The 20,710-nt window shown below is 36.8% G+C and overlaps 1 protein-coding gene across 1 annotated transcript in view; it reads left to right on the forward strand.

The window, feature by feature from the left end:
- LOC134531094 (multidrug resistance-associated protein 1-like) overlaps nt 1-20,462 on the forward strand; it is a 195,567-nt gene extending 175,105 nt beyond the window's left edge. Inside the window, exons 27-31 of the mRNA XM_063366632.1 lie at nt 8,305-8,454; nt 9,168-9,493; nt 17,461-17,575; nt 19,192-19,271; nt 19,953-20,462. Of these exons, the coding sequence (XP_063222702.1) occupies nt 8,305-8,454; nt 9,168-9,493; nt 17,461-17,575; nt 19,192-19,271; nt 19,953-20,064 (783 nt within the window). The 3' untranslated portion in view covers nt 20,065-20,462. The remainder of the gene's footprint in view (nt 1-8,304; nt 8,455-9,167; nt 9,494-17,460; nt 17,576-19,191; nt 19,272-19,952) is intronic.
- Nucleotides 20,463-20,710: the final 248 nt, after the last annotated feature.

Here is a 20,710-nt window from a genome sequence, read left to right on the forward strand (position 1 = left end):
AAATGTTAGTATCGTAACTGTAACAATAAAACATTTTTATGTACGGTTACATATATCTAAGACTAAATACTCATTGATTAAAAAAAAAAATGTTTCAACCGACATACAAAAATTCAAGATTTTGAAATAAATTTAAGTTTAAATTGTAGGATTTGGAAATATTTAAGGATTTTGATAACTTGAGGATTTTGAAAAAGTCTCAAAAAATTAGAGAATTTTTTGTGGTATATAAGGTAGTAGAAAAAAGAAATTCGACCTAATGTGCACAAGGATGTACTTAACTAATATGCCTTATGGAACCAATGCCAGAAACAAAGATGGTGACATTTATCAAATAAAAACATGAAGGTTGCCACCACCATGATAATCCAATAGATGCTGGTTGCTTCCAGAGGACTAAATTAAGATGGCGATGCCATCATAACTAAAAGTAAAACAACCAAGAGTGGGGCACTCGTTGGCAATGAAACCATAATGAGAAGGGCAACATGTAAGAGTGGGGACCTACAATATGGCACCCGGAAATGATGTAATGAATAATTAGTGTAGAAAAGGGGCTCTTGACACTGGGTTCCAGGCGTGGAGCCATGAAGCCGTCCGCAAACTTGGATTGTATGTGACGGCAGCCATCTTCGATTAACCTTGACCTTGTCCTTGACCCCTGTGGCACTATTGGATCAACCATCTTGAATCTGCCATTTTGTTTTCTCGAACTTTCCACCATTTTTTTATTCTGCTATTTTGTTTTATAGAACAATCCACCATTTTGAAATAATTTTGTCACCGTTACAATTTTCGTTAAAGCAGCTCTCTTGAAAATCCATGATTTGTATGCTAGAAATATGGAACAAAAATTAATTAATCAGATTTTATCAAAACTTTATTTAAAAAAGCACTAACATCATGGAATACTCTGTTCGAACTCAGTGATTGCAAAAAAATAATTGCGACCGATCCTTCCTCCACGGAAGCCGCTGGCAGACTGACCTCCCACCCATTATGACTAGGTTTATATATAGCCAGCTAGTATTATGCCATGTCCGCCAACTTAAAAATCCATTATTATTGTACAATATTAATAGTAAATATCTAAATTTTATGAAGAAATTTAATTAATCATAATTTAATAAAATATTATTTGCAATTCACCACTGCACATTTAGTTACGGTCACACTCTAAGAATCTATAAATATTGCAAATTTCGATACGCCCACCACCTTGGATGTGTATGACAACCATAACGTATTTCCTTACGGACAACATCTTAGATTCTAGACTACTGCATTTTTCGTAATGATCCGCCATCTCAAAAATCCGTAATATTAATGCACTACCATTATTTTTAATGTTTACCTGCTAGAGTGTAGTATTAATTTATTATTACTGTGGCGCCGCCATCTTTAAATTTGGATGCCAACTAGGAAATAAGTAATTATATAGCTTTAAATTAGGGAAAAATTCAAAAAATCATTAAAAAAGTCATAAGTTTACTGATTGATTAGATCAACTCCTTTCCATGGTTAGGTCCCTGGGTTATTCAATATATTTTTTTAAATTATGTCAAAATAATAATAACAATAAATCATGTTCAAAATCCTAAAAGTCCCATAGGCTCCTAGTCTACCAGCCTTAAGTAAGTCTATATGTAAGCCACCTTGAAAATTCGTAATAATTAACCTATAAATTCGTAAAAAAATTTCAAAAAACATCACAATTATCACTTATTAATTAACTGACTGAATTTATGGATTCCTGTCCTTGCATCGATCCTTGACCGTTGCAAATATTTTAATTTTGCGAAAAAATACTTAATTATCAAATAATGTTCCAAATCCTCAAAGCAGCTTAAATTCGGGTACTACCAGCCTCCCATAGCCGATGAGGCCACCATCTTGGAAATATGTATTTATTGACTTAGAAATTCGGGAATATTCCAAGATTCCTAAACAATTTAAATTATAAATATAATGATTAGCACGATAGAATTCCGTCCATGGTTTGATTCTCTACCAGTGATAAGGATAACTAAAGCTTAAAATACATTTTATATTCGGTTTCCCATTATCTTTCGTGTAGTTTATTAATCATTCATTCCAAGAAAAACAACTCTAGACATATACCTATCCAACGAATTAAATACATTGTCGCTATGCATGACATGAAAGTTTAATTTTCCGATACTTAGAACACATTCCGATCAGTTCATGTAAAATGCTATACGTATAGGCCAAGTGTCTTCGGGCCACGACACCAGGCCATGAAAAATGTCAGTCGTATAGACCAAACATTTCTGAACCTCATGACCATCTTCGTCGATAGCTTATATAACATATGTCAACCAGTAATGGCAAAGTATTGATGAAATCTATTACAATAAATTAGACCAATGGATCATGTTTTACTCTGTCAAGAGGACCAAGAATCCCTGAAAATGTTTGATCAAGACAAAGAGGTTTTAAACCAGTAAATATTCAATCACTGCAGATTTTACTACGCACATATAACGAAACGACCCACACACACACACACACGCCTACACACACAGGACACGCAATAAACACACAGGAACACAGAACTAAAGAATAGGACGCTCATTTGAAAGCACAATCAACGAAAAGGCAGCACAAACGGAAGCACAATTAAAGTAAAGGAAGCACATTCAATGAAAAGGAAACATAATCGGAAGCATATTCGTCAAATACGACGCACAATCAACGAAAAGGAAGCACAAATGGAAGTACGATCATAGAAAAGGAAGCACATTTGAGAAGTAGAATCAACAAAACGAAAGCACTTTTGGTTGCTAAAAGAACGAAAAGGAAGCACAATCGGAAGCAAAATCAAAGAAAAGAAATCACAATAGGAAGCACAATCAATTAATGGGAAGCACATCTGGAAGCACAATCGGAATCACAATCAACTAAAAGAAGTACAATTTGAAGCACAAAAAAGGAAGTACAATCTGAAGCACATTCGAAAAAGAGGAAGAATAATCAACGAAACGAAAGCACAATAAACGAACATTACACAAACAGTAATCACAGTATACACACTGGACGCAATGTGCACACGAACACGCAGTGTACGCACTAGACAAGCAATGTACACGCAATCATCACGCAATATACATACACAGTAATTATCACGCAATGTACGCACTGGAAACGAAATTTTCACGCTTTGTACACTCAAATGACTACGCAATGTACACTTAATTGAGCACGCAATGTACACTAAATGACAACGCAATGTACGCGTAATGACCACGCTATGTACGCACGGGACACGCAATGCACTCACCGGAGTCGCAATGCATACACACAACATGCAATGTATACAAAGGACACATATTTAACGAAAAGGACGCACATTTGGACAAAAATCCGACAAACGGAATCACATTTAACGAAATGTACGCACATTTGACCGTAAATTCAAGTACAAAGAAGTACATCTAAAGAAAAGGATGTACATGTGCGTATATTAAAATCAGTAGGTTGTGACCGTCAGTTTACGACAGGATATAATGCTTGCAATAGTCATTGACTCCAACTCTCGTTGACTCCATCAGTCATTGGCTCCAACAGTCTTTTGGCTCCAACAGTCATTGGATTCAACAGTCATTGGCTCCAACAGTATTTGTCTCCATCAGTCTTTTGTCTCCAACAGTTATTGTCTCCAAAACGTCTTAGGCATAGCTGCTATTTGGCTAATAGACTACGATACTACAGGACAATACTACAAGGCTGCAAGACTACTAGGCTACAGGTCTGCGAGTCTACAAGTTTACAAGTATACTTGGCTATTAGTCTACTTGGCTCTAACTGTCAAGAACTCCATTCAACTGCGAGAGTTTATTTATGTCATGCAAAAGGAAATTGTTGAAAGTAGTCCCGATTCTTGCCAACAGATGTCGTCAAGTTTTGCATGCAAAAAATATTATTTCTTTCATGTGGAATGCGGGATGCTCACTAGCTATCGCAAAATAAGGTAGGCTTCGTTGGACACCAAGGAGAAGGGTTCATCTTGCATGTTAGTGCCTCTCAGCTGTCTTAAAGATTATTATTTTACTGAGTAACGGTTTTTTTTTAATTCCACATGGTAAAAATATTTTTAGTGAAATTATGTTAGCAGAAATACATAATTTAAATAATGTAACTCATAATTAAAATGCATGACTCATTAAGTGAAAATCTTTTCATGCAGAGATCGTTTTCTCATAAATAACCAGAAGCACGTGACGAAACAGCAATACTTTGAGAATCCACAGGAATTATCAGGAGCACATGGAGAAAACCATCAAAATATTGTCAGAAATAACCAGGAATACACGGAGAAAACTAACGCACGTTTTATTTTATATCAGAAAATCACAGATAAAAATAATAGCATAAGTAAATAATAAAAAAATTAATGAAAAATTTAAAAAAAATTGTGGCTCTTTCTAGAACTCTATCCTTGCTCAACAACGCAGAATTCCACAAGTGTACATTGCGTGGTCAATGCGTGGTCAATGCGTGGTCAATGCGTGTACATTACGTGTCCAGTGCTTCAGTAGTATATAATTGGGGTTCCGGCGCCTGGGTTCTGGATGTGGATTGTGGATGGGGTCAATGACCGATTTCTCTGATGTAACGGAGGCCATTTTAAGTGTCAAAATTCCTTAAAATTCCTCAAAAATGACTCAATATAACTCAAAATGACTTGAAATTCAAAAAACAATTCCTCGTTTTTTCCTCAAAATTAATAAAATATATATGATTTCGGAAAATCTCAAAAGACTTTTGCCTCAGAAAGAACACGTTATCCTTGTTGAGGCTTAAGCATCCATGTCTACAGCCTCCGATAAGTCTCTGACGTCATCTAGGATTATGAGGTCACCATTTCAATTTCCGTTATGACCGCAATCTTGAAAATCTTTATTTATTATCCGATTTTAAATAAAAAAATTCTAAAATTTATAAAAGATTTAATTGATAACATTTAATACAAAAATCTTTTAAAAAACACTATTGCCCTTTTCGTTACGGCTTGGATGACTTGGATGACTGTCGTCGTAGTTACGTCCGTCATATTGAATTCTAGAACGTTGCAATTTTCATTACAGCCACCATCTTGAAAATCCGGAATTTTTATGCTAGAAATTCGGAAAACATTAAACAATTAAAAACATTTAATTAATCATATTTTAATAAAAAAATATCTGAAAAACATAAGGCAAGGAGTCCTCGGATCGAACCCCGTGATGTCAAAAAATATATATATATATATATATAAATTGGTGACATATCCTTTCTCCACGAAAACCGCAGGCAGAATGACCTCCCACTACTAATTCCAAGGTGTGTATATATATGTATATATATATATATATATATATATATATATATATATATATATATATATCGCCAGTTAGTAAGACATCATGACCATCAACTTGTTTTCGTCTGCTAGAGGCCAACATCTTGTTTACATCTACTAGAATGCGCTACTGTCATATAATTTGAAGTTTAACCCAATAGAGTGCAGTAATAATTTATTATTACTGAGGTGACTACCATCTTGAAATTGGGATGCCATATTGGAAATTCGTAAAAAAAATTAGCTACAGATTCGGGAAATATTCCAAAATTCATCAAAAAAATCAGTCATTAAATTAATGATTCGTGCTACAAATTTCCGTCCTTGGTTCGATCCCTGGGCAATTAAAAAAAAATTACAAATATCATACAAGAGACAGGTTTGAGAAATAAAGGAACACAAATTCAAATAAAAATTTACATCAATTCATCAAACACAAACTAGCGTTTCACGATTTCAACAGTCTTCTTTGAAGGCAAAGCGAGTCCTTTGCATGCCTTGATATATGTTTTCAAGTCAGTTATACTAACAGTTGATTAACCAGTTATGCATATTCAGTAGCCAGGCTCGTAATAGACGGCAAGACACATCCAGTCGGTGGTTAGTCTAAATCAGTCAGGGCCAGGCATGTATTTGACGCTCAGGCACGCCAAGTATTACGAATTTACAAGATGTAGTCCCAATATCAAGATGGCGGGACCTCAGTAATAATAAATTATTACTGTACTCACGCGGGTATAACTTAAACTAATATGACAGTAGCACACTCTAGTAGACGTAAAAAAGATGGCGGGCATGACGTCATTCTAGCTGGTGGTATATTTACCTTGGAATTAGTGGTGGAAGTTCAGTCTGCCGGTGGCTCCAGTGGAGGAAGGATCTAAAGCCTTTTTTTTTTTACTTCACCGGGTTTGAACCGAGGACTCCGTGCCTTATGTTTTTTTAAAATATTATTTTATTAAATTTTGAGTAATTAATTTTTTTATATATTTTATTTTTTCCGAATTTCTAGCATAACTTTATGGATTTTCAATATGGCGGTTGTAAAGAAAATTGCAACTTTCTAGAATACAATACTGCGGACATAACATAAAGTGTAAATATGACGACTTAGTCATCAAAGATAGCGGACGTAACGAAAAGTGCTACAGTGTTTCTTGAGAATTTTTTATTATAATTTTATTAATTGAATTTATTATTATTATTTTTAATTTTTTCATTAAAATCGGATATTAAATAAAGATTTTCCAGATGGCGGCCGTAACGGAAATTGCAATGGTGACGTCATAATACATGATGACGTCAGAGATTTATCTAAGGCTTCATACATGAATGCTTAAGCCTCAACAAGGATATCCTTTTAATGTCTAAGGCAAAATCCTCATATTTAAATTTTTGAGGATGAGAACAAAAAAAATGTTTTGGAATTTTGAATCTTTTTGGCACATTTGAGTCATTTTTGAGGATATATGAGGAATTTTGACACCCAAAATGGCCGCCGTGATGTCAGTGAAATCGGTCATTGATCCATCCACATTCCGCACCCAGAACCAAGTTGCCGGAGCTCCTATTATATACTACTTGCTTCCTTTACTTTAATTGTGCTTCCGATTGTGCTGCCTTTTCGTTGATTGTACTTTCAAATGAGTGTCCTATTCTTTAATTCTGTGTTCCTGTGTGATTATTGCGTGTCCTGTGTGTGTGTATGTATGTGTGTGTGTGGGTCGTTTCGTTAAATGTGCGTAGTAAAATCTGCAGTGACTCAATATTTACTGGTTCAAAACCTCTTTGTCTTGATCAAACATTTTCAGGGATTCTTGGTCCTCTTGACAGAGTAAAACATGATCCGTTGGTCTAATTTACTGTTATAGATTCCATCAATACTTTGCCATCACTGGTTGACATCTATACTTAATATTATAAAGCTGAAGAGTTTGTTTGTTTGAACGCGCTAATCTCAGGAACCACTAGTCCTATTTGAAAAATTATTTCAGTGTTGAATAGTACATTTATCGAGGAAGGCTATAGGCTATATTATATTATCAATAACATTAGGGATCCTTACTAAAAGTCCAATTTAGAATCAAATGCGTTGGAGGGGGTTAGATACAACATGCAGTACACGTACGAAGTATGTGTTTATGCCGCAGGCGCTATTGCCTATTAACATTGTTGCCACGCACAATATGCCTTATCATTCTTAATTATAATTCTTAATTCTTAATTACCACAAATGATTTAATCCAAGATGTTCGCCGAAAATTATGCAATCCATGAAGTCTGCAGCAATTCCCTGAACCCTCTTTCCCGATATCTATCAAACCTACCTTAATGAATATCATTTAACAAACATTGGAATTTCACCTTTGTTCTTTCATTGTGCCTTTAAAATTTATTTTTTAGAGTGACGATGGTTAAAATAAGTGGTTATACGATAATTTTTTATTAAGTATAAAATTTAAGTGTAGAATATTGAAGTGGTTGAAATACTTTTATCCATACAACTAAGCCATACAATTTTATTGTAGTTGCAGATTGTGAACCGTCAAAATAAAAACTGTGAGCCAGTTCACGACCTGGCACGTAGATGCAACATGAAATATGATGACCCAACCAAAATCACTCTTTGCACACTTTTGTTTAAAAACATCATAAACACAAATATATTAAGCCAAACAGTTTTATTTTAATCTTACCATAACAGTTTCACATGAAGAGATAATGCTGAAAAATAGAAACCAATCACTGTGAACCAACTATGGTGTTTTTAATTTAATCTAAACATCTTATCTTTCTTTTAATTTTGTTCAATAAATAATATTTAAGTGGGGTTTTGGATTGTGTTTGAGAGGCGTGATTGTGGAAGTTTATTTTGAAATGAATATCTCAGGATTATATGGATTTCAGTGTGTACCGAAATTTGAGAATTCTGTGACTTGCAGGAAGCACCGTGGGAGCTGCCAGAGCAATCCGTGCCCTCAAACTGGCCGCAGGAGGGGCGAGTCGAGTTCCGCAACTACCAGCTAAGGTATCGCGAGGGTCTAGATCTGGTGCTCAAAGGGATTAACCTCACCATCAATGGAGGGGAGAAGGTAACAACGTTATCACTATTTCATTGGTCTTATGATGATTCTGGATCAAGGGGAGAATAATGTTAACTATGTACTAAACAAACTCCAACTTAAATCAAAACAAATGTCTTACACATTAATGTCTTCAACAATATACAAAACCAGAACCCTTGTGGCTTCACATAGTTTCTAGATTATCTCAGCCATGGAGTTTGCTGATTATGTAACATGTGTATTTTTGTACAGCACTGGCGGTGTCTCATTTGTAATATGAGGATAGTAACTTAATGAAACCACGTGACTTATAAATTCATGAGTTCAGTCTTACCCAATATCACACACATCGCACCAAAACAATCCCGGTTTTATCCTCAACTGAATGTTTGTATTTTCCAAGAAGTTTATCTCAATTCCCCCACTGATTAAATCCATCAGTACTCCATTTTCATCTCATTACTCCTCGATGTCTCTAATGATACATATTTCAACGAGGAACCAAGGACGATTCAATCCGTGAGTCAGTCTTATCCAATTGCTCCAGAACACATTATAATTTTGATAATCACATCATCTTAATCAGTTGTTGATATGATCATACAGCATGGACTTTCACTTTCACCTTTACTTGAACACAATGAACTGTACAAGTGATTGCCCCGCACGCGCGGAACAGCTGCTGCACTCTGCACGGCTGACTCTTGCAGTCACCTGACGGAGTGTGACTCGTGCGCCAGGTGGGAATCGTGGGCCGAACGGGCGCTGGGAAGTCGTCCCTCACCCTGGCCTTGTTCCGGATCGTGGAGCCGGCGGGAGGCACCATCTACATCGACGGAGTGGACGTGACCGCGATCGGCCTGCACGCGCTGCGCTCGCGCATCACCATCATCCCCCAGGACCCGGTGCTGTTCTCCGGGACCCTCCGGCTGAACCTCGACCCCTCCGGAGATCTCCCGGAGGAGGCGCTGTGGACAGCTCTGGAGCAGGCTCACCTCAATGAGTCCGTGGCCTCTCTGCCGGCGGGCCTGGACTTCGAGGTGTCGGAGAGCGGAGAGAACTTCAGGTCAGGCGATACCAACTACTTCATTCAAACCTTTAAGCGTGTCAAAGAATATTAAATTATATCTGCAAAGAATAGATATCCAATACGTCAATAAAATGACTACTGATACTCAGTTTATAGAATTAGTTAGTAAATTGTTAAAAATATCTGGGGAAAAAAATACATTTCCATTAGTTTCACAAAATTACCATGTCTTCATGGACAAAGTATTGCCTGCATTAAGGTGTTATAACAGTGCCGCTGAAGCTTGGGTGTGCATCGTATACTGAGAGTATATAGGTTTTAGACTGGTGTATGAGAGGTTTTTTATTAACATAATAGACAGATTTTCTGAGCAGTAAAAGTGGGCCTACCCCTATTGTTTTTATAAGGGAAAGGTGTATTATTGAAAGTTTGTTATAATGTATAAAACATCGTCACCTATGTTATTATTTAATTTTAAAATGAGTTTGTAAATTTGCACAAATACTATTCCTATTACTTATCAACCATTGAGCTTGGTTGTAGGTGGTTTCTTTAAACTCTACCTAAATTTACATAAGGAACTGTCTTCTGAAATATTTTTGGCGAGTTTTGTAACAAGTTGTGCACACAATAGTGTAAAATAGGGCTTACGGATACAATGTATTTCCTATGGAACTACGATTTGGTGGCTTACTCAGTTTTGGCTTGCCAATCGTAAGAATTCGGCCATGTTCGGGCTCTTCCACCATTCTTTGCCTATGATCGAGACCTCGTCGACAATCTTCGATAACATTCGTCTTCAGCATCCACAATACTGCAAAGTAGTATGCTTGTTCACTAGTGTCGTCTGCGAGTTATTCTGCCATAGTAAATAGTCATATTTGTTTTCAGTATTGGCTACTACTATCTTAAAAATCTCTTAGTGTTAGTACTTATGATGTTTCCTTAAAATATTTTAAAAAGTTTTAACAATTCGGATGTGGGTGGATACAAACCCACGATATTCAGATTATCAACTCAGTGCTTTGAACGCCCGGCTACTGGGTCAAAAAAATTAAAGGACCTTTATGTGAGTATACCAGTCATAAATTCGAACCATTATAGCCCTGATCTTTGGGTTGGAAAACATACGCCTTTGATCGTACGGCCATTGAGACGTTTGCCAGACTAAGAATTAAATAAGGTATATAAAAATTAATACACCTATTCAGATTTGTAATTTTTTATTTGAAGGAATAATAGCATCAAATGCTAGGTAAAATGGCCGCCATATTATTTTAATTCTTACACGATAGAGTGCCATAGTATTTACTAACTTGACATCTGACATCTCGTCGGCCGTATTGTTCGCCATCTTGAAAATCTGTATTTATTAATTTAGAACGTTGGAAAAATTCTAAATATCCTCAAAAATCAGCCATTAATTTACTGATTGATTCGATTTATTTTGGTCATTGGTTCGATCCTTGCTCAATGCAAAATATATAAAATTTTAGGTAAAAAATTATTGATTTTTTTAATTTTAATATTGAAGTGATATGTTAAAATTAAAAAACAACAAAATTAAAAATAAATTTTTTACACAAATTATACAAGAACAACCAAGGAAATTACTAGTATTTCTCGATATCTAAGTTTTCTTAGAAGACGAAGCGAGTCCTTTGCATGCCTTCTAGTGTGTTTTCAGGGCAGTTCTACGTGACAGTTGCGGTCCTGTGTCCTTACGCATAATTAACATAAACCCCAAAAACTATGTCACCCAAAAGGGATGCTTTTCCAAAAATACACAACTTCAGTCGAAACCTAAAATACCTTCAAAATTCAAAATATCATTATATATTTTTAATTTATATTCTTTCAGGTGACGACTTCTTAAATAGGGTAAACAATAAGAAATTGCATCCCCACTCGTAGAAGAATCTTAAATGTCGTTCATAGTGTGTATAAAAAATGTTATGTAAGCAAAAACAGTAAATACCCAAACTATCCAACAAACAACTTCACTCAACCGAAAGTTCACAGTTATTTAAAAATGAAAACAAAAGACACTACGTATCAAGGCCGTGGTAAATGAATTAGTGGCGCTGTAGATAGAGAGAGTAGTTGGCTCCAAAATCCATGGCGTGTCATCACGTCCCGACTGCGTCAGTAGCAAAACCCGCCTCAGTAACGAGGAGGCTCACTCCCACAGCGAAGTTTCCGCAGGTCGACCCATACTCCTTGGCATAGACTGTCACAGGGGTTGCCCCCCCCCCCCCCCCCCCCCTTTTCTTTTGTAACCCAGCGCTCTTAGCCGTGAGGCCCTACCGCCCTGGGGCCCCCACGGGCGTGGATGCGGATACGCCGCATACGCAACCAAGAAGAGCGTTAGAGCTTTTAGCTATACACAGAGGCTGAGGCTACCCATCCCAGCTTATGCACCACCTCCGGCCCCCTACTCCACTCAGCTCACCAGCAGGTTGGATGCTCCCTTAGCCCTCTGGAGTTGTCATCACTTCTGGCGCCTACCCCAGTCTCCCGCCTCACACTGGGACTCCTCAATCACCCAGCGAACCCGCGGTCCGGTGGAGGCCTACCCAACCTCTTCCAGCTGTCCAGGCTGGTAACCGGAGCTGTCCTCGTCGCTCACAACGTCAGCACTTTAAAGGGCTAGGGAGCCCTGATACCTGCCCCTAAAGCACTCGGGGCACCACTCCCAAGTACGAGTCCTTCCCAACAAGAATCCTGGGCCTTAGAGGAATCCTCAGCGGGGCATCATTCAAACATGGTGGATTCTCCCCGTACTACTACCAACTTTTGGTCTACTCGGCAAACTGTTCGCCGGTAGCTAGACCAGACCGTCACGCTTCAGAGTGCAGCCACGAGGTGTCCTCGTCGCCTCGGAAAACCCTCCGACCCGCCGTACCTCAGCCCGACAGGTTCCATACTCCTTGACAGCCCGACAACTTCTCTCGTTGGCAGCTCGAGACATTCTCCCCAGGCACGCTGTCCAAGCTTCTCTCTGGCTCGTGAAGTCCACCGCCGCGCCACCGTCACTAGGCCACATGCCATTAATATTCACCAATGGCTAGAAAATAAAGTACTTGTAACTGAAGATGCCTATGAGGCGCTACACTTGACGGCGATTTCAACTATGTCATTGTTAAGTTTATGTCTAGAATGCACGCGGACGAAGTGTTAAAAAAGAGACGGGAAGATTTTCACAGCTGCTGGCTTCATAGGGTGAAGCCATCCAGGTGAAGATAGAAATATAATTATCTAATCAAACGTTAGTCCATGTTGTGAATCCACCACTAGAAATTATCAACCTTCGTATCAGTTAAACGTTGGTGACGTACGGCAAAATAATCTCTCTACAGGATGAATACAGGAATATGAAGTACGCATACATGTAGAAGACGGGCGTCCAGCAAGTTGAAACGTCTCTAAGAAGGAAAATTTCCTCCTACCTATAACAATGTCATCGAGCTTTCGTGACGTATTAACATAAACCAAAAACGTGCAGTGTTTGTAAAGAGGCAGGTCATTTCCGGGTAGACTGCCCTCAGACGACAAGGCTGAAGCAGCGCCAACTTAACCTTAGCAACTGCCGAGGAACAAAACTAACAATGCAGAAAAGGTAATAAACAACTACCATTACGTGGCGGCCACCCACATAATGAAAATTAATATCCTATGCTTCCTTGAGGTCGGCACGAAAATACACGGTCACAAATACAGCGGGCAGTAGCATTGGAAGAAGAAAGTGTTCACATATCGACACATCTGCCGGGCGCTGTTAAGAACAGGATTAGCTCAGAAACAACTACACTCGTTGACTGGAGCAAACCACGAAAGAAGACATGGCAGCAACCATTATGCAAACAACACATCAACAGGAATCAAGAGTGGATGACGGCTTGACGCACGAGACAAACTCTGAAGCGCCAGTGCGGATCGAAGTGGCGCCATGTCGGCAAGCTCACTGGAAGTGTCAAAACATGATGCAAGTAGCTGTACACCGGGCGAGGCAGATCCGCAGGATGTTCCCGGGTGGGAAATAGCCAGCTTTAGATTGCAACCAGCGCACAGCGAGAACATTCTGGCGCGACAAAGCAGAAACTCAGATTCGTCGCGGACGGAACAGATCGAGACCCAGAACGACAGCCCCATGGAACCTGTCCAGAAGCACTCTGAGCCAACTTCAAACATGTGCGACAAGAAGCTGGAGCCACCCACAGTAATGCACCCGTGTAGCGTCTTCACTTGGGACGACGGTGTCGTCACTCCAGGGTCCGGCCCCGGACCAAGGAGCGGCAGCGCAACCGGTGTCAGCGGCCGAAAGTGGCATCCCGGATACGAGCCGGCAACAGCCGAACAAGGATATGCCAGGTAAGAGTGGGAGGAGGGGAAAATTTACCGCCTGAGTGCCCAACATCGCAGCAGTCAGAAAGTAAAAGCTATTGCTAGTCGTCCATGGAGCCTTCTTGCGAGTGGGCTGCAATCCGCGGAAATAGAGAAACGAACCATTAAAAAAGTAAAAAATCGCAAAAGTAATAATAAAAATAAAATAAAATAAAATTCAAATATTGCAGTTACCTTATATTTTATTTCAATTGGTCTTAGCCTGCCAGCAGTTATGGGAAATACATTTTTGTGCGGGCGAAGCAGAATATATATGACTTCCATAGAAACCATCCGACATACATGAGGAGACGCGCATGTAGGTATGTTGGTAGTGAAAATATGCGCGCTAGATACCAAAATGTGGACAGAATGTAGGTATTAATAACGTAAACACGTTGAAATAGGTCGAACTTACTTGTACTATATTCTACCATGCATCCTCGGCATGTTGCTATTGTGTATCTCCAGTTGTCGTGTATTGTTGGGTTAATATCGTTCTTGAAGGTGAAGTATTTAAATATGCTCCACCATACGGAAAGGCTGAAACATATGACCATCACTCTAGTCACTGGAAAAATTGAAAATCGCACTCTTGTGATTGTTGATTCGTATATTTAAGACGGCCTGATTTCGGCGATGTAGTTCATTATAACGTGTATATGTCGGGTTGCACGCAACGCACATGTTACATCGTCCACGTATGCTGACCCCACTAACTGGCCACACATAGCTTGTCGTGTAGATTCTTGCAAAGGGAATATAATCCAATAGCAAATAAGATCATGACAGATCGGTTGATTTCAATGGGAGTAGTGCAAAACCATTAATTTTTACACGTCACCTAGCTCCTGTAAATTACTTTTTCATTCAGTTAATAACAACCTACAGAATATCTATATGATTCATAACTGCCAACACAAACTTGTGGCTTATTCTGTCAATACTTCATCAAATTCTCAATGCATAATACCCATGTTGGTTTTTCTAGTAATAGTGAGTACCTGCTCGTCCCTGAGCGCACTGAGGTTATGAATGATTCTGCGGCCGGGTATCGCACAGTTATGAAAGGGCCCAGTTACACTAGCTATGACCATCCGAAGACGTTTGGCGACTACACTCATGATGATATTGTAGTCTGTCGCTAACAAAGTTATCAGTCTATAGAAAGCTATCGGTCTATATTCTGTTATTTTAGCTGAGGATCGTGTCTTTGGCACTAGCACAAAGAGACCTTTTGTGAAGCATTCAGTTCTTCAATTTGCAGTATCCAATTCACCATATCACAAAAGTCATTCGCAATAATGTCTCAGTATTTGATTAGAGTTCATACCCAAAACCATTGGTCTCTGGTGATTTCCTAAGAGGTTTTTCTTTTTTTTTCAGCAATTTGTATATTTGTTACCGGTAATGTCAGGTGTGGCTGTAGTTCGTGACTGAGATGTATTTTGCAGAGTTGTACAGCTTGGGAAATAAGTTGACGTGGTGTATCTTCATTTTTGTACTTATTTGAATAGTGGGTATCCAAACATTTCGCAATTGTGTATTGGTCTTCTTGAACATTTCCCTCAGTGTAAAAAAAGTTTGTAATGAGATACTAACGGTATCTGTGTTGTTCTTTAATACATATATGAAATTCAGTTTCTCGCGTTTGCCTGTTGTCATATCTCGCAAGAGAAGGTTCCTGTCACTTAAGTTCTGACACCATATTCATAATTTTCCGCTTCACTTTTCGCATTTCATCTAATACCACGCGTTCTTGATCTATTTTTCCTGAAACTCATTGAACATGTTCTCGTGAAAATAAAGTCTTGCGATTTTGTTCTGCTATGTTCTCGCATGAATCTGAAAGAAACTTCTCATATTTAGCTTGATGCAGTGTCCCCACCATAACCCGATATTTGCGTATCTATTCTGTCGGGTTCGTCATGTGTTTTAGCTTCACCGGAAGTCATATTAAATTCCACAGTCATACAAAAGCTTTGTACCTAATTTCCATAAATTTTTTCATCTGTGCCAGACATTATTAAAAGCCTATATTTAATGTTAACCATGTTGTATGGTTGTCACTCATATACATGGGAAGTACAGAATATTAAACAACGTCTGTTTTATGGCTTTCCTATACGTAAAACCTGTAAGCCTTGTCCTACTGTTTGTGGTGGCAAGGTTTAGTGTAGTGTATTGTTTTGCAATACAGGGATGACATCTTCTAGATGTAATTTATGAACTAAATTTTGCAGCGGCATATTAACAGGGTAAACTCCTCCGACGATTTTTAGGTGGTCTATAATGCAATTGAAGTCCCCTCCGAGCACAAGGCGTTGATTAGTACATTGTAGGTACATCACGTCAGTTTTTTACCGCAAATATCTTTCCCGCCTTCCTTGTGATCCTGCGGAAGCGTAAATGTTTTTAATTCTAGGGTCCTGTTAATCTCCAGATATGATACAACCGTTAGGATGACGGTGTAAGTTTTTCAGTTCAAAACCCCGGTCTCATAACTAAATTTGCAAACAAAGTTTAGTTGCAGAATTTATTTACTACTACTATTACGAATTCTTGAATGAGCAAAAAGGTGATCGCATTACAGTTTATAATTCTTTCTATTTCGGCTACTTTATCACTCGCTAATAATCTGCATAAGATAACAGTTGCTGTAGTATGAGCTGCTGTTATAATTTTAATTTATTTTCTTCTTTTTTTTTTTTTTTGCGATTATTTACTCTTTTAAAAGTTCGTTTCACTATTTCCACGTATTCAAGCCGAATCGCAAGAAGGCTCCATGGACGACTAGCACTCACATTTACTTTCTGACTGCTGCGATGTTGGCCACTCAGGCCGTCGCTTTTCCCCTCCTCCCACTCTTACCTGGCATATCATTGTCCGTATGTTGTCGGCTCGTATCCGGGATGCCACTTTCGGCCGCTGACAGCGGTTGCGCTGCCGCTCCTTGGTCCGGGCCGGACCCTGGAGTGACGCCACCCCTGACGTCGCATTCCAAGACGGCAGACTGGCGCAATACGCACACAAGCCTTGCAGCCTGTTTCTGGAAATACTTTTTTATAATACTAATTAATGTTTTTTGCTGATATTAAGTCATTGGGAGTTGAAAGTTTGGTTATTCTTTAAACGTTATTTTATATTTCACATTAAAATCAAATTTGACTTATATCCCATTGTGTATCAAGACTGACTAACTTTCGAGATAACCCTTTTATTCCAGGTCACCGTTTCGTGTTTGACGAACATTAAGGTTTAATTTAAAATTATATTTATTTTTTATCATTGCTGTAGTCGTACATTCAATTTAATCTTATGATGAAGACAATTTTATAGTTATGGTCACTTATAATAGATCTTGTCTTATATTTGAGGTAATTTATCGAAATTCATACCTCATTAATAGTTTATATTTATGTTATTGTATATTTGATGCCATCCTGTACCACTAAAGTGATTATTTCTATCATATAAACCAATTGAATATTCATAAGGAACTCGAATATTCATTTACTAACGGAATGCGTTATCAAACCACCTATGTAAAGTAGCCAAATGTTTCCATATGTATTGTGCTTAATAATGCTGAAGGCGTTTGAATGAATGGCCTGTTGCAGTGTGGGGCAGCGACAGCTGATCTGCCTGGCCCGGGCTCTGCTCAGGAAGACCAAAGTGCTGGTCCTCGATGAGGCAACGGCCGCTGTCGATCTGGAGACGGACGATCTCATACAGGTCAGATGTCTGTACACAGTTAGCGCTCGTCATCAACTTTCGAAGAGTTTTTTTTTCTTTCACGGGGCAGAGAATATTCCTTGAGAGAGATGCCACATCACATTCCTCTAACTTCCCAGTCTCTTTTTAACCTTTCATTTTATTTAAAAATACAGGCATACGTCTTAGTTTATCTTTTTCTGGGTGTATTTTTATATTTCAAAATAAATGAACTGGAAAGATAGAACAGTATTTTCTTTAAGAAAAGATGACCCACTTTCCGATCACCTTAAAACAACGAACTATTTTTATCCCCAGTTATGATACTAGTATTAAATTATTCTATTTGTTAAATATAATTTACTTTACTGGATAAAATAAAATATTATGTCTATATTGTTTCGTTTCTTTGTTTATAATCTAATTAAATTAAAGCATTTGGCTTACATAAAAATATTTATGAACTTTGCTCATCATTTTTCTGTAACATAAAATTAATTACTTTAACGTTTCTGCTAAAAAGATTTTTAAAAATATAAGACTTTACCTAAGAAAATAATGCAATTTAAAACTTTCTAAATGTTTCCCTGTCTAATGAGCGTAATTTTTTAACGTTTTGAGAAACTTCTAAACAGTTTTACTCATTTTAGTTTTAACATTCACAATACAGTATTTTATTTTATCGTTAAAAATGTTAAACATATTTCCTTTGCAGAAAATGCTCATATTGCACGTGTATAAAACAAATAGTATCATTTATATAAAATTATAGGCCAGCACTAGATTTTTAAATAATTCAAAGCAGTTCTACGGTAGGCCTATATTCAGACCAATACATTAAGGTATTAGGCCATATTTTGTCTTAGTAAGACAGGTGTTTTTTGAAAACCTTACCAAGTAAACTCGATCAGGGTAGAAGTTGTCTCTACTTGTTTGGAAACGTATTCCTAATTAGTTTATCAAATTGCAAATCTTGATCAAGTAAACACACTCGTTTACTTATTCCCCTCAAGTTAAATCTTTCGTTATCAAAGACTAAGTTAAGAAAATCAGGCGACAAGCTCAAAAGAATGGAAAAAAATGTAAATAATTATTATTGTTTTTGTTTGACGAGACTCGAGACATACTGAAAACGATAAATACTAACCTAATATTGTAATAAATAGTTTAATTGACCAGTCGTATATTGTTACCTAATGTTTTGTGTACAATACATTACTTTAATTTTTAATTGCTGAAACCATTCTTATAATTTCTATGTTTGTGGCTTTCAATAAATATAAACTTAGTGTTCCTGTGATTTTTCAAACATTCGTAAAGAAGCATAGATATTTAAAACTTCTGATAAAGTAAATCGAGTAATACTAATGTTTTTTGTTTTGTTTTTGTATCCACCTATAGTAATGGTTTTAATAAGGGGAGTAACATTTTTTCCCATGAAGTCTATTTCGATCAAAGTTGATATTTACACGGAGCAAGACTGTTATGATAGCTAGTGAGCTTGAACTAAACAATACCATAAATATAAATAACACTTCTTTCTTCCAGTATTTTAATCAGTTCCTGGTAAAATCATAAGTATCCGATTTTAAATCTGTTCACAAAATGATTTTGATATGTTTTTGATATTATTCCAGGCAACTATCAGGGTGGCATTCAAAGAGTGCACGGTACTCACGATTGCACACAGACTCAATACTATTCTTGACTCCAACAGGTAAGATAAAATTTGTACTGTACTTTAACATTTGCTGCACTTAATGTAAACTGTACAACAGCCAATAATAAACGAAGTGGCAAAATAAAAGTTTGTTGCACACAACTTGTAATGAGCGTTACTCTTGCTATTATAAATATTAAATCATTATTTTAATATATTTTGGTAACTAATTTTCATTGTTTTTATTGCTTTTAAAATCATAATTTACTTTGCAGCATTTTTTCAAACTATTCTCAAAGAAACATAATCATTAAACTTGTATTTGCTTTAATAGTAAATTAATTTAAAATAAATATATATAATTTAACAAAATCAATGAAGGCTTCTGTATAATAAATACTTTTAACCAGTTGTAATAAAAATTATTTAAATTATAAAAAAACATTTATAATATATATTGACAGTTTTTGCTTAGCTTTTCGTGATTGCATAAATTATAATTTTAAATCATCGAAACTTAAGCTAAACTTTTAAATTGATTTATTAAAAGTTATTGTTGCTTTTTAATCAAAATTTATTTCTTAAGTTTGGCTAAAATTGTTACATATGTATGAATTTATATGACATTTATGTATTGATATTTTTACATTTCCTTTGTTTTTTTTATTTTAATATATGGGTGACTTTTTAAATATTAGTTGAAAATTTTAACTAGAACATTACACATTCTTGTTGCAGGGTCATGGTGTTGGACAAAGGATATGTTATAGAGTTTGAGCCTCCAGAAAAACTTCTCCTCAACACGAATTCTGTTTTCTACGGAATGGCGAAGGATGCTGGTCTCGTTTAGCCCGCCGCTGCACTTGTTTTTTTATTATTGCATGTTTTTTGGTTTACGTTCGTGTTTCCATGGCGACGGAAGTTTGAGAGAACTTCTTCAGTGTGCCGGTGCACCTCAATAATGTGTTACAAATACTGCACAGCATAAATTTCTTTTAGCCTTATAAAACACTGTTTTGGCATGTGAATTTCAGTTACACGCGTGCACTCGTGAAAAAACTTGATTTTGAATATGAAGTCCGTCATGTCATTTTAATATTGCCGACATAATTAAAATCAAAACTTTCAGTTTAAGACAGTAAATTTAAGTCATTGTAAAAATTATATTCTTAAATACATCAACAATGCTAGCTATCCTAAAACATTTAAAAGGGGTGGTATTTTTGTTTAATGTTACAAAATCAAAAAGATTAGCACAATTTTGTAACAGGTTTATTGTCTCAGTATAAAACATTTAGTTTATGAACTTTTAGAGACCAGTGAATATTTTTTAATGATCTGAGATTTTAGCAAAATAGTAGGCCTATATGCATTTCAATTAGACTATATTGAAAATTTTTTTATGTTGCAATGCTTTTTTGTTTCTATTTTGTATTTTAATTTACTTAATGTAAATATATATATATATATTTAGCATTTATTTGTATTTATTATTA

The sequence above is a fragment of the Bacillus rossius genome, chromosome 3 (assembly GCF_032445375.1).
Source record: "Bacillus rossius redtenbacheri isolate Brsri chromosome 3, Brsri_v3, whole genome shotgun sequence".
In the NCBI taxonomy this organism is placed as follows: Eukaryota; Metazoa; Arthropoda; class Insecta; order Phasmatodea; family Bacillidae; genus Bacillus; species Bacillus rossius.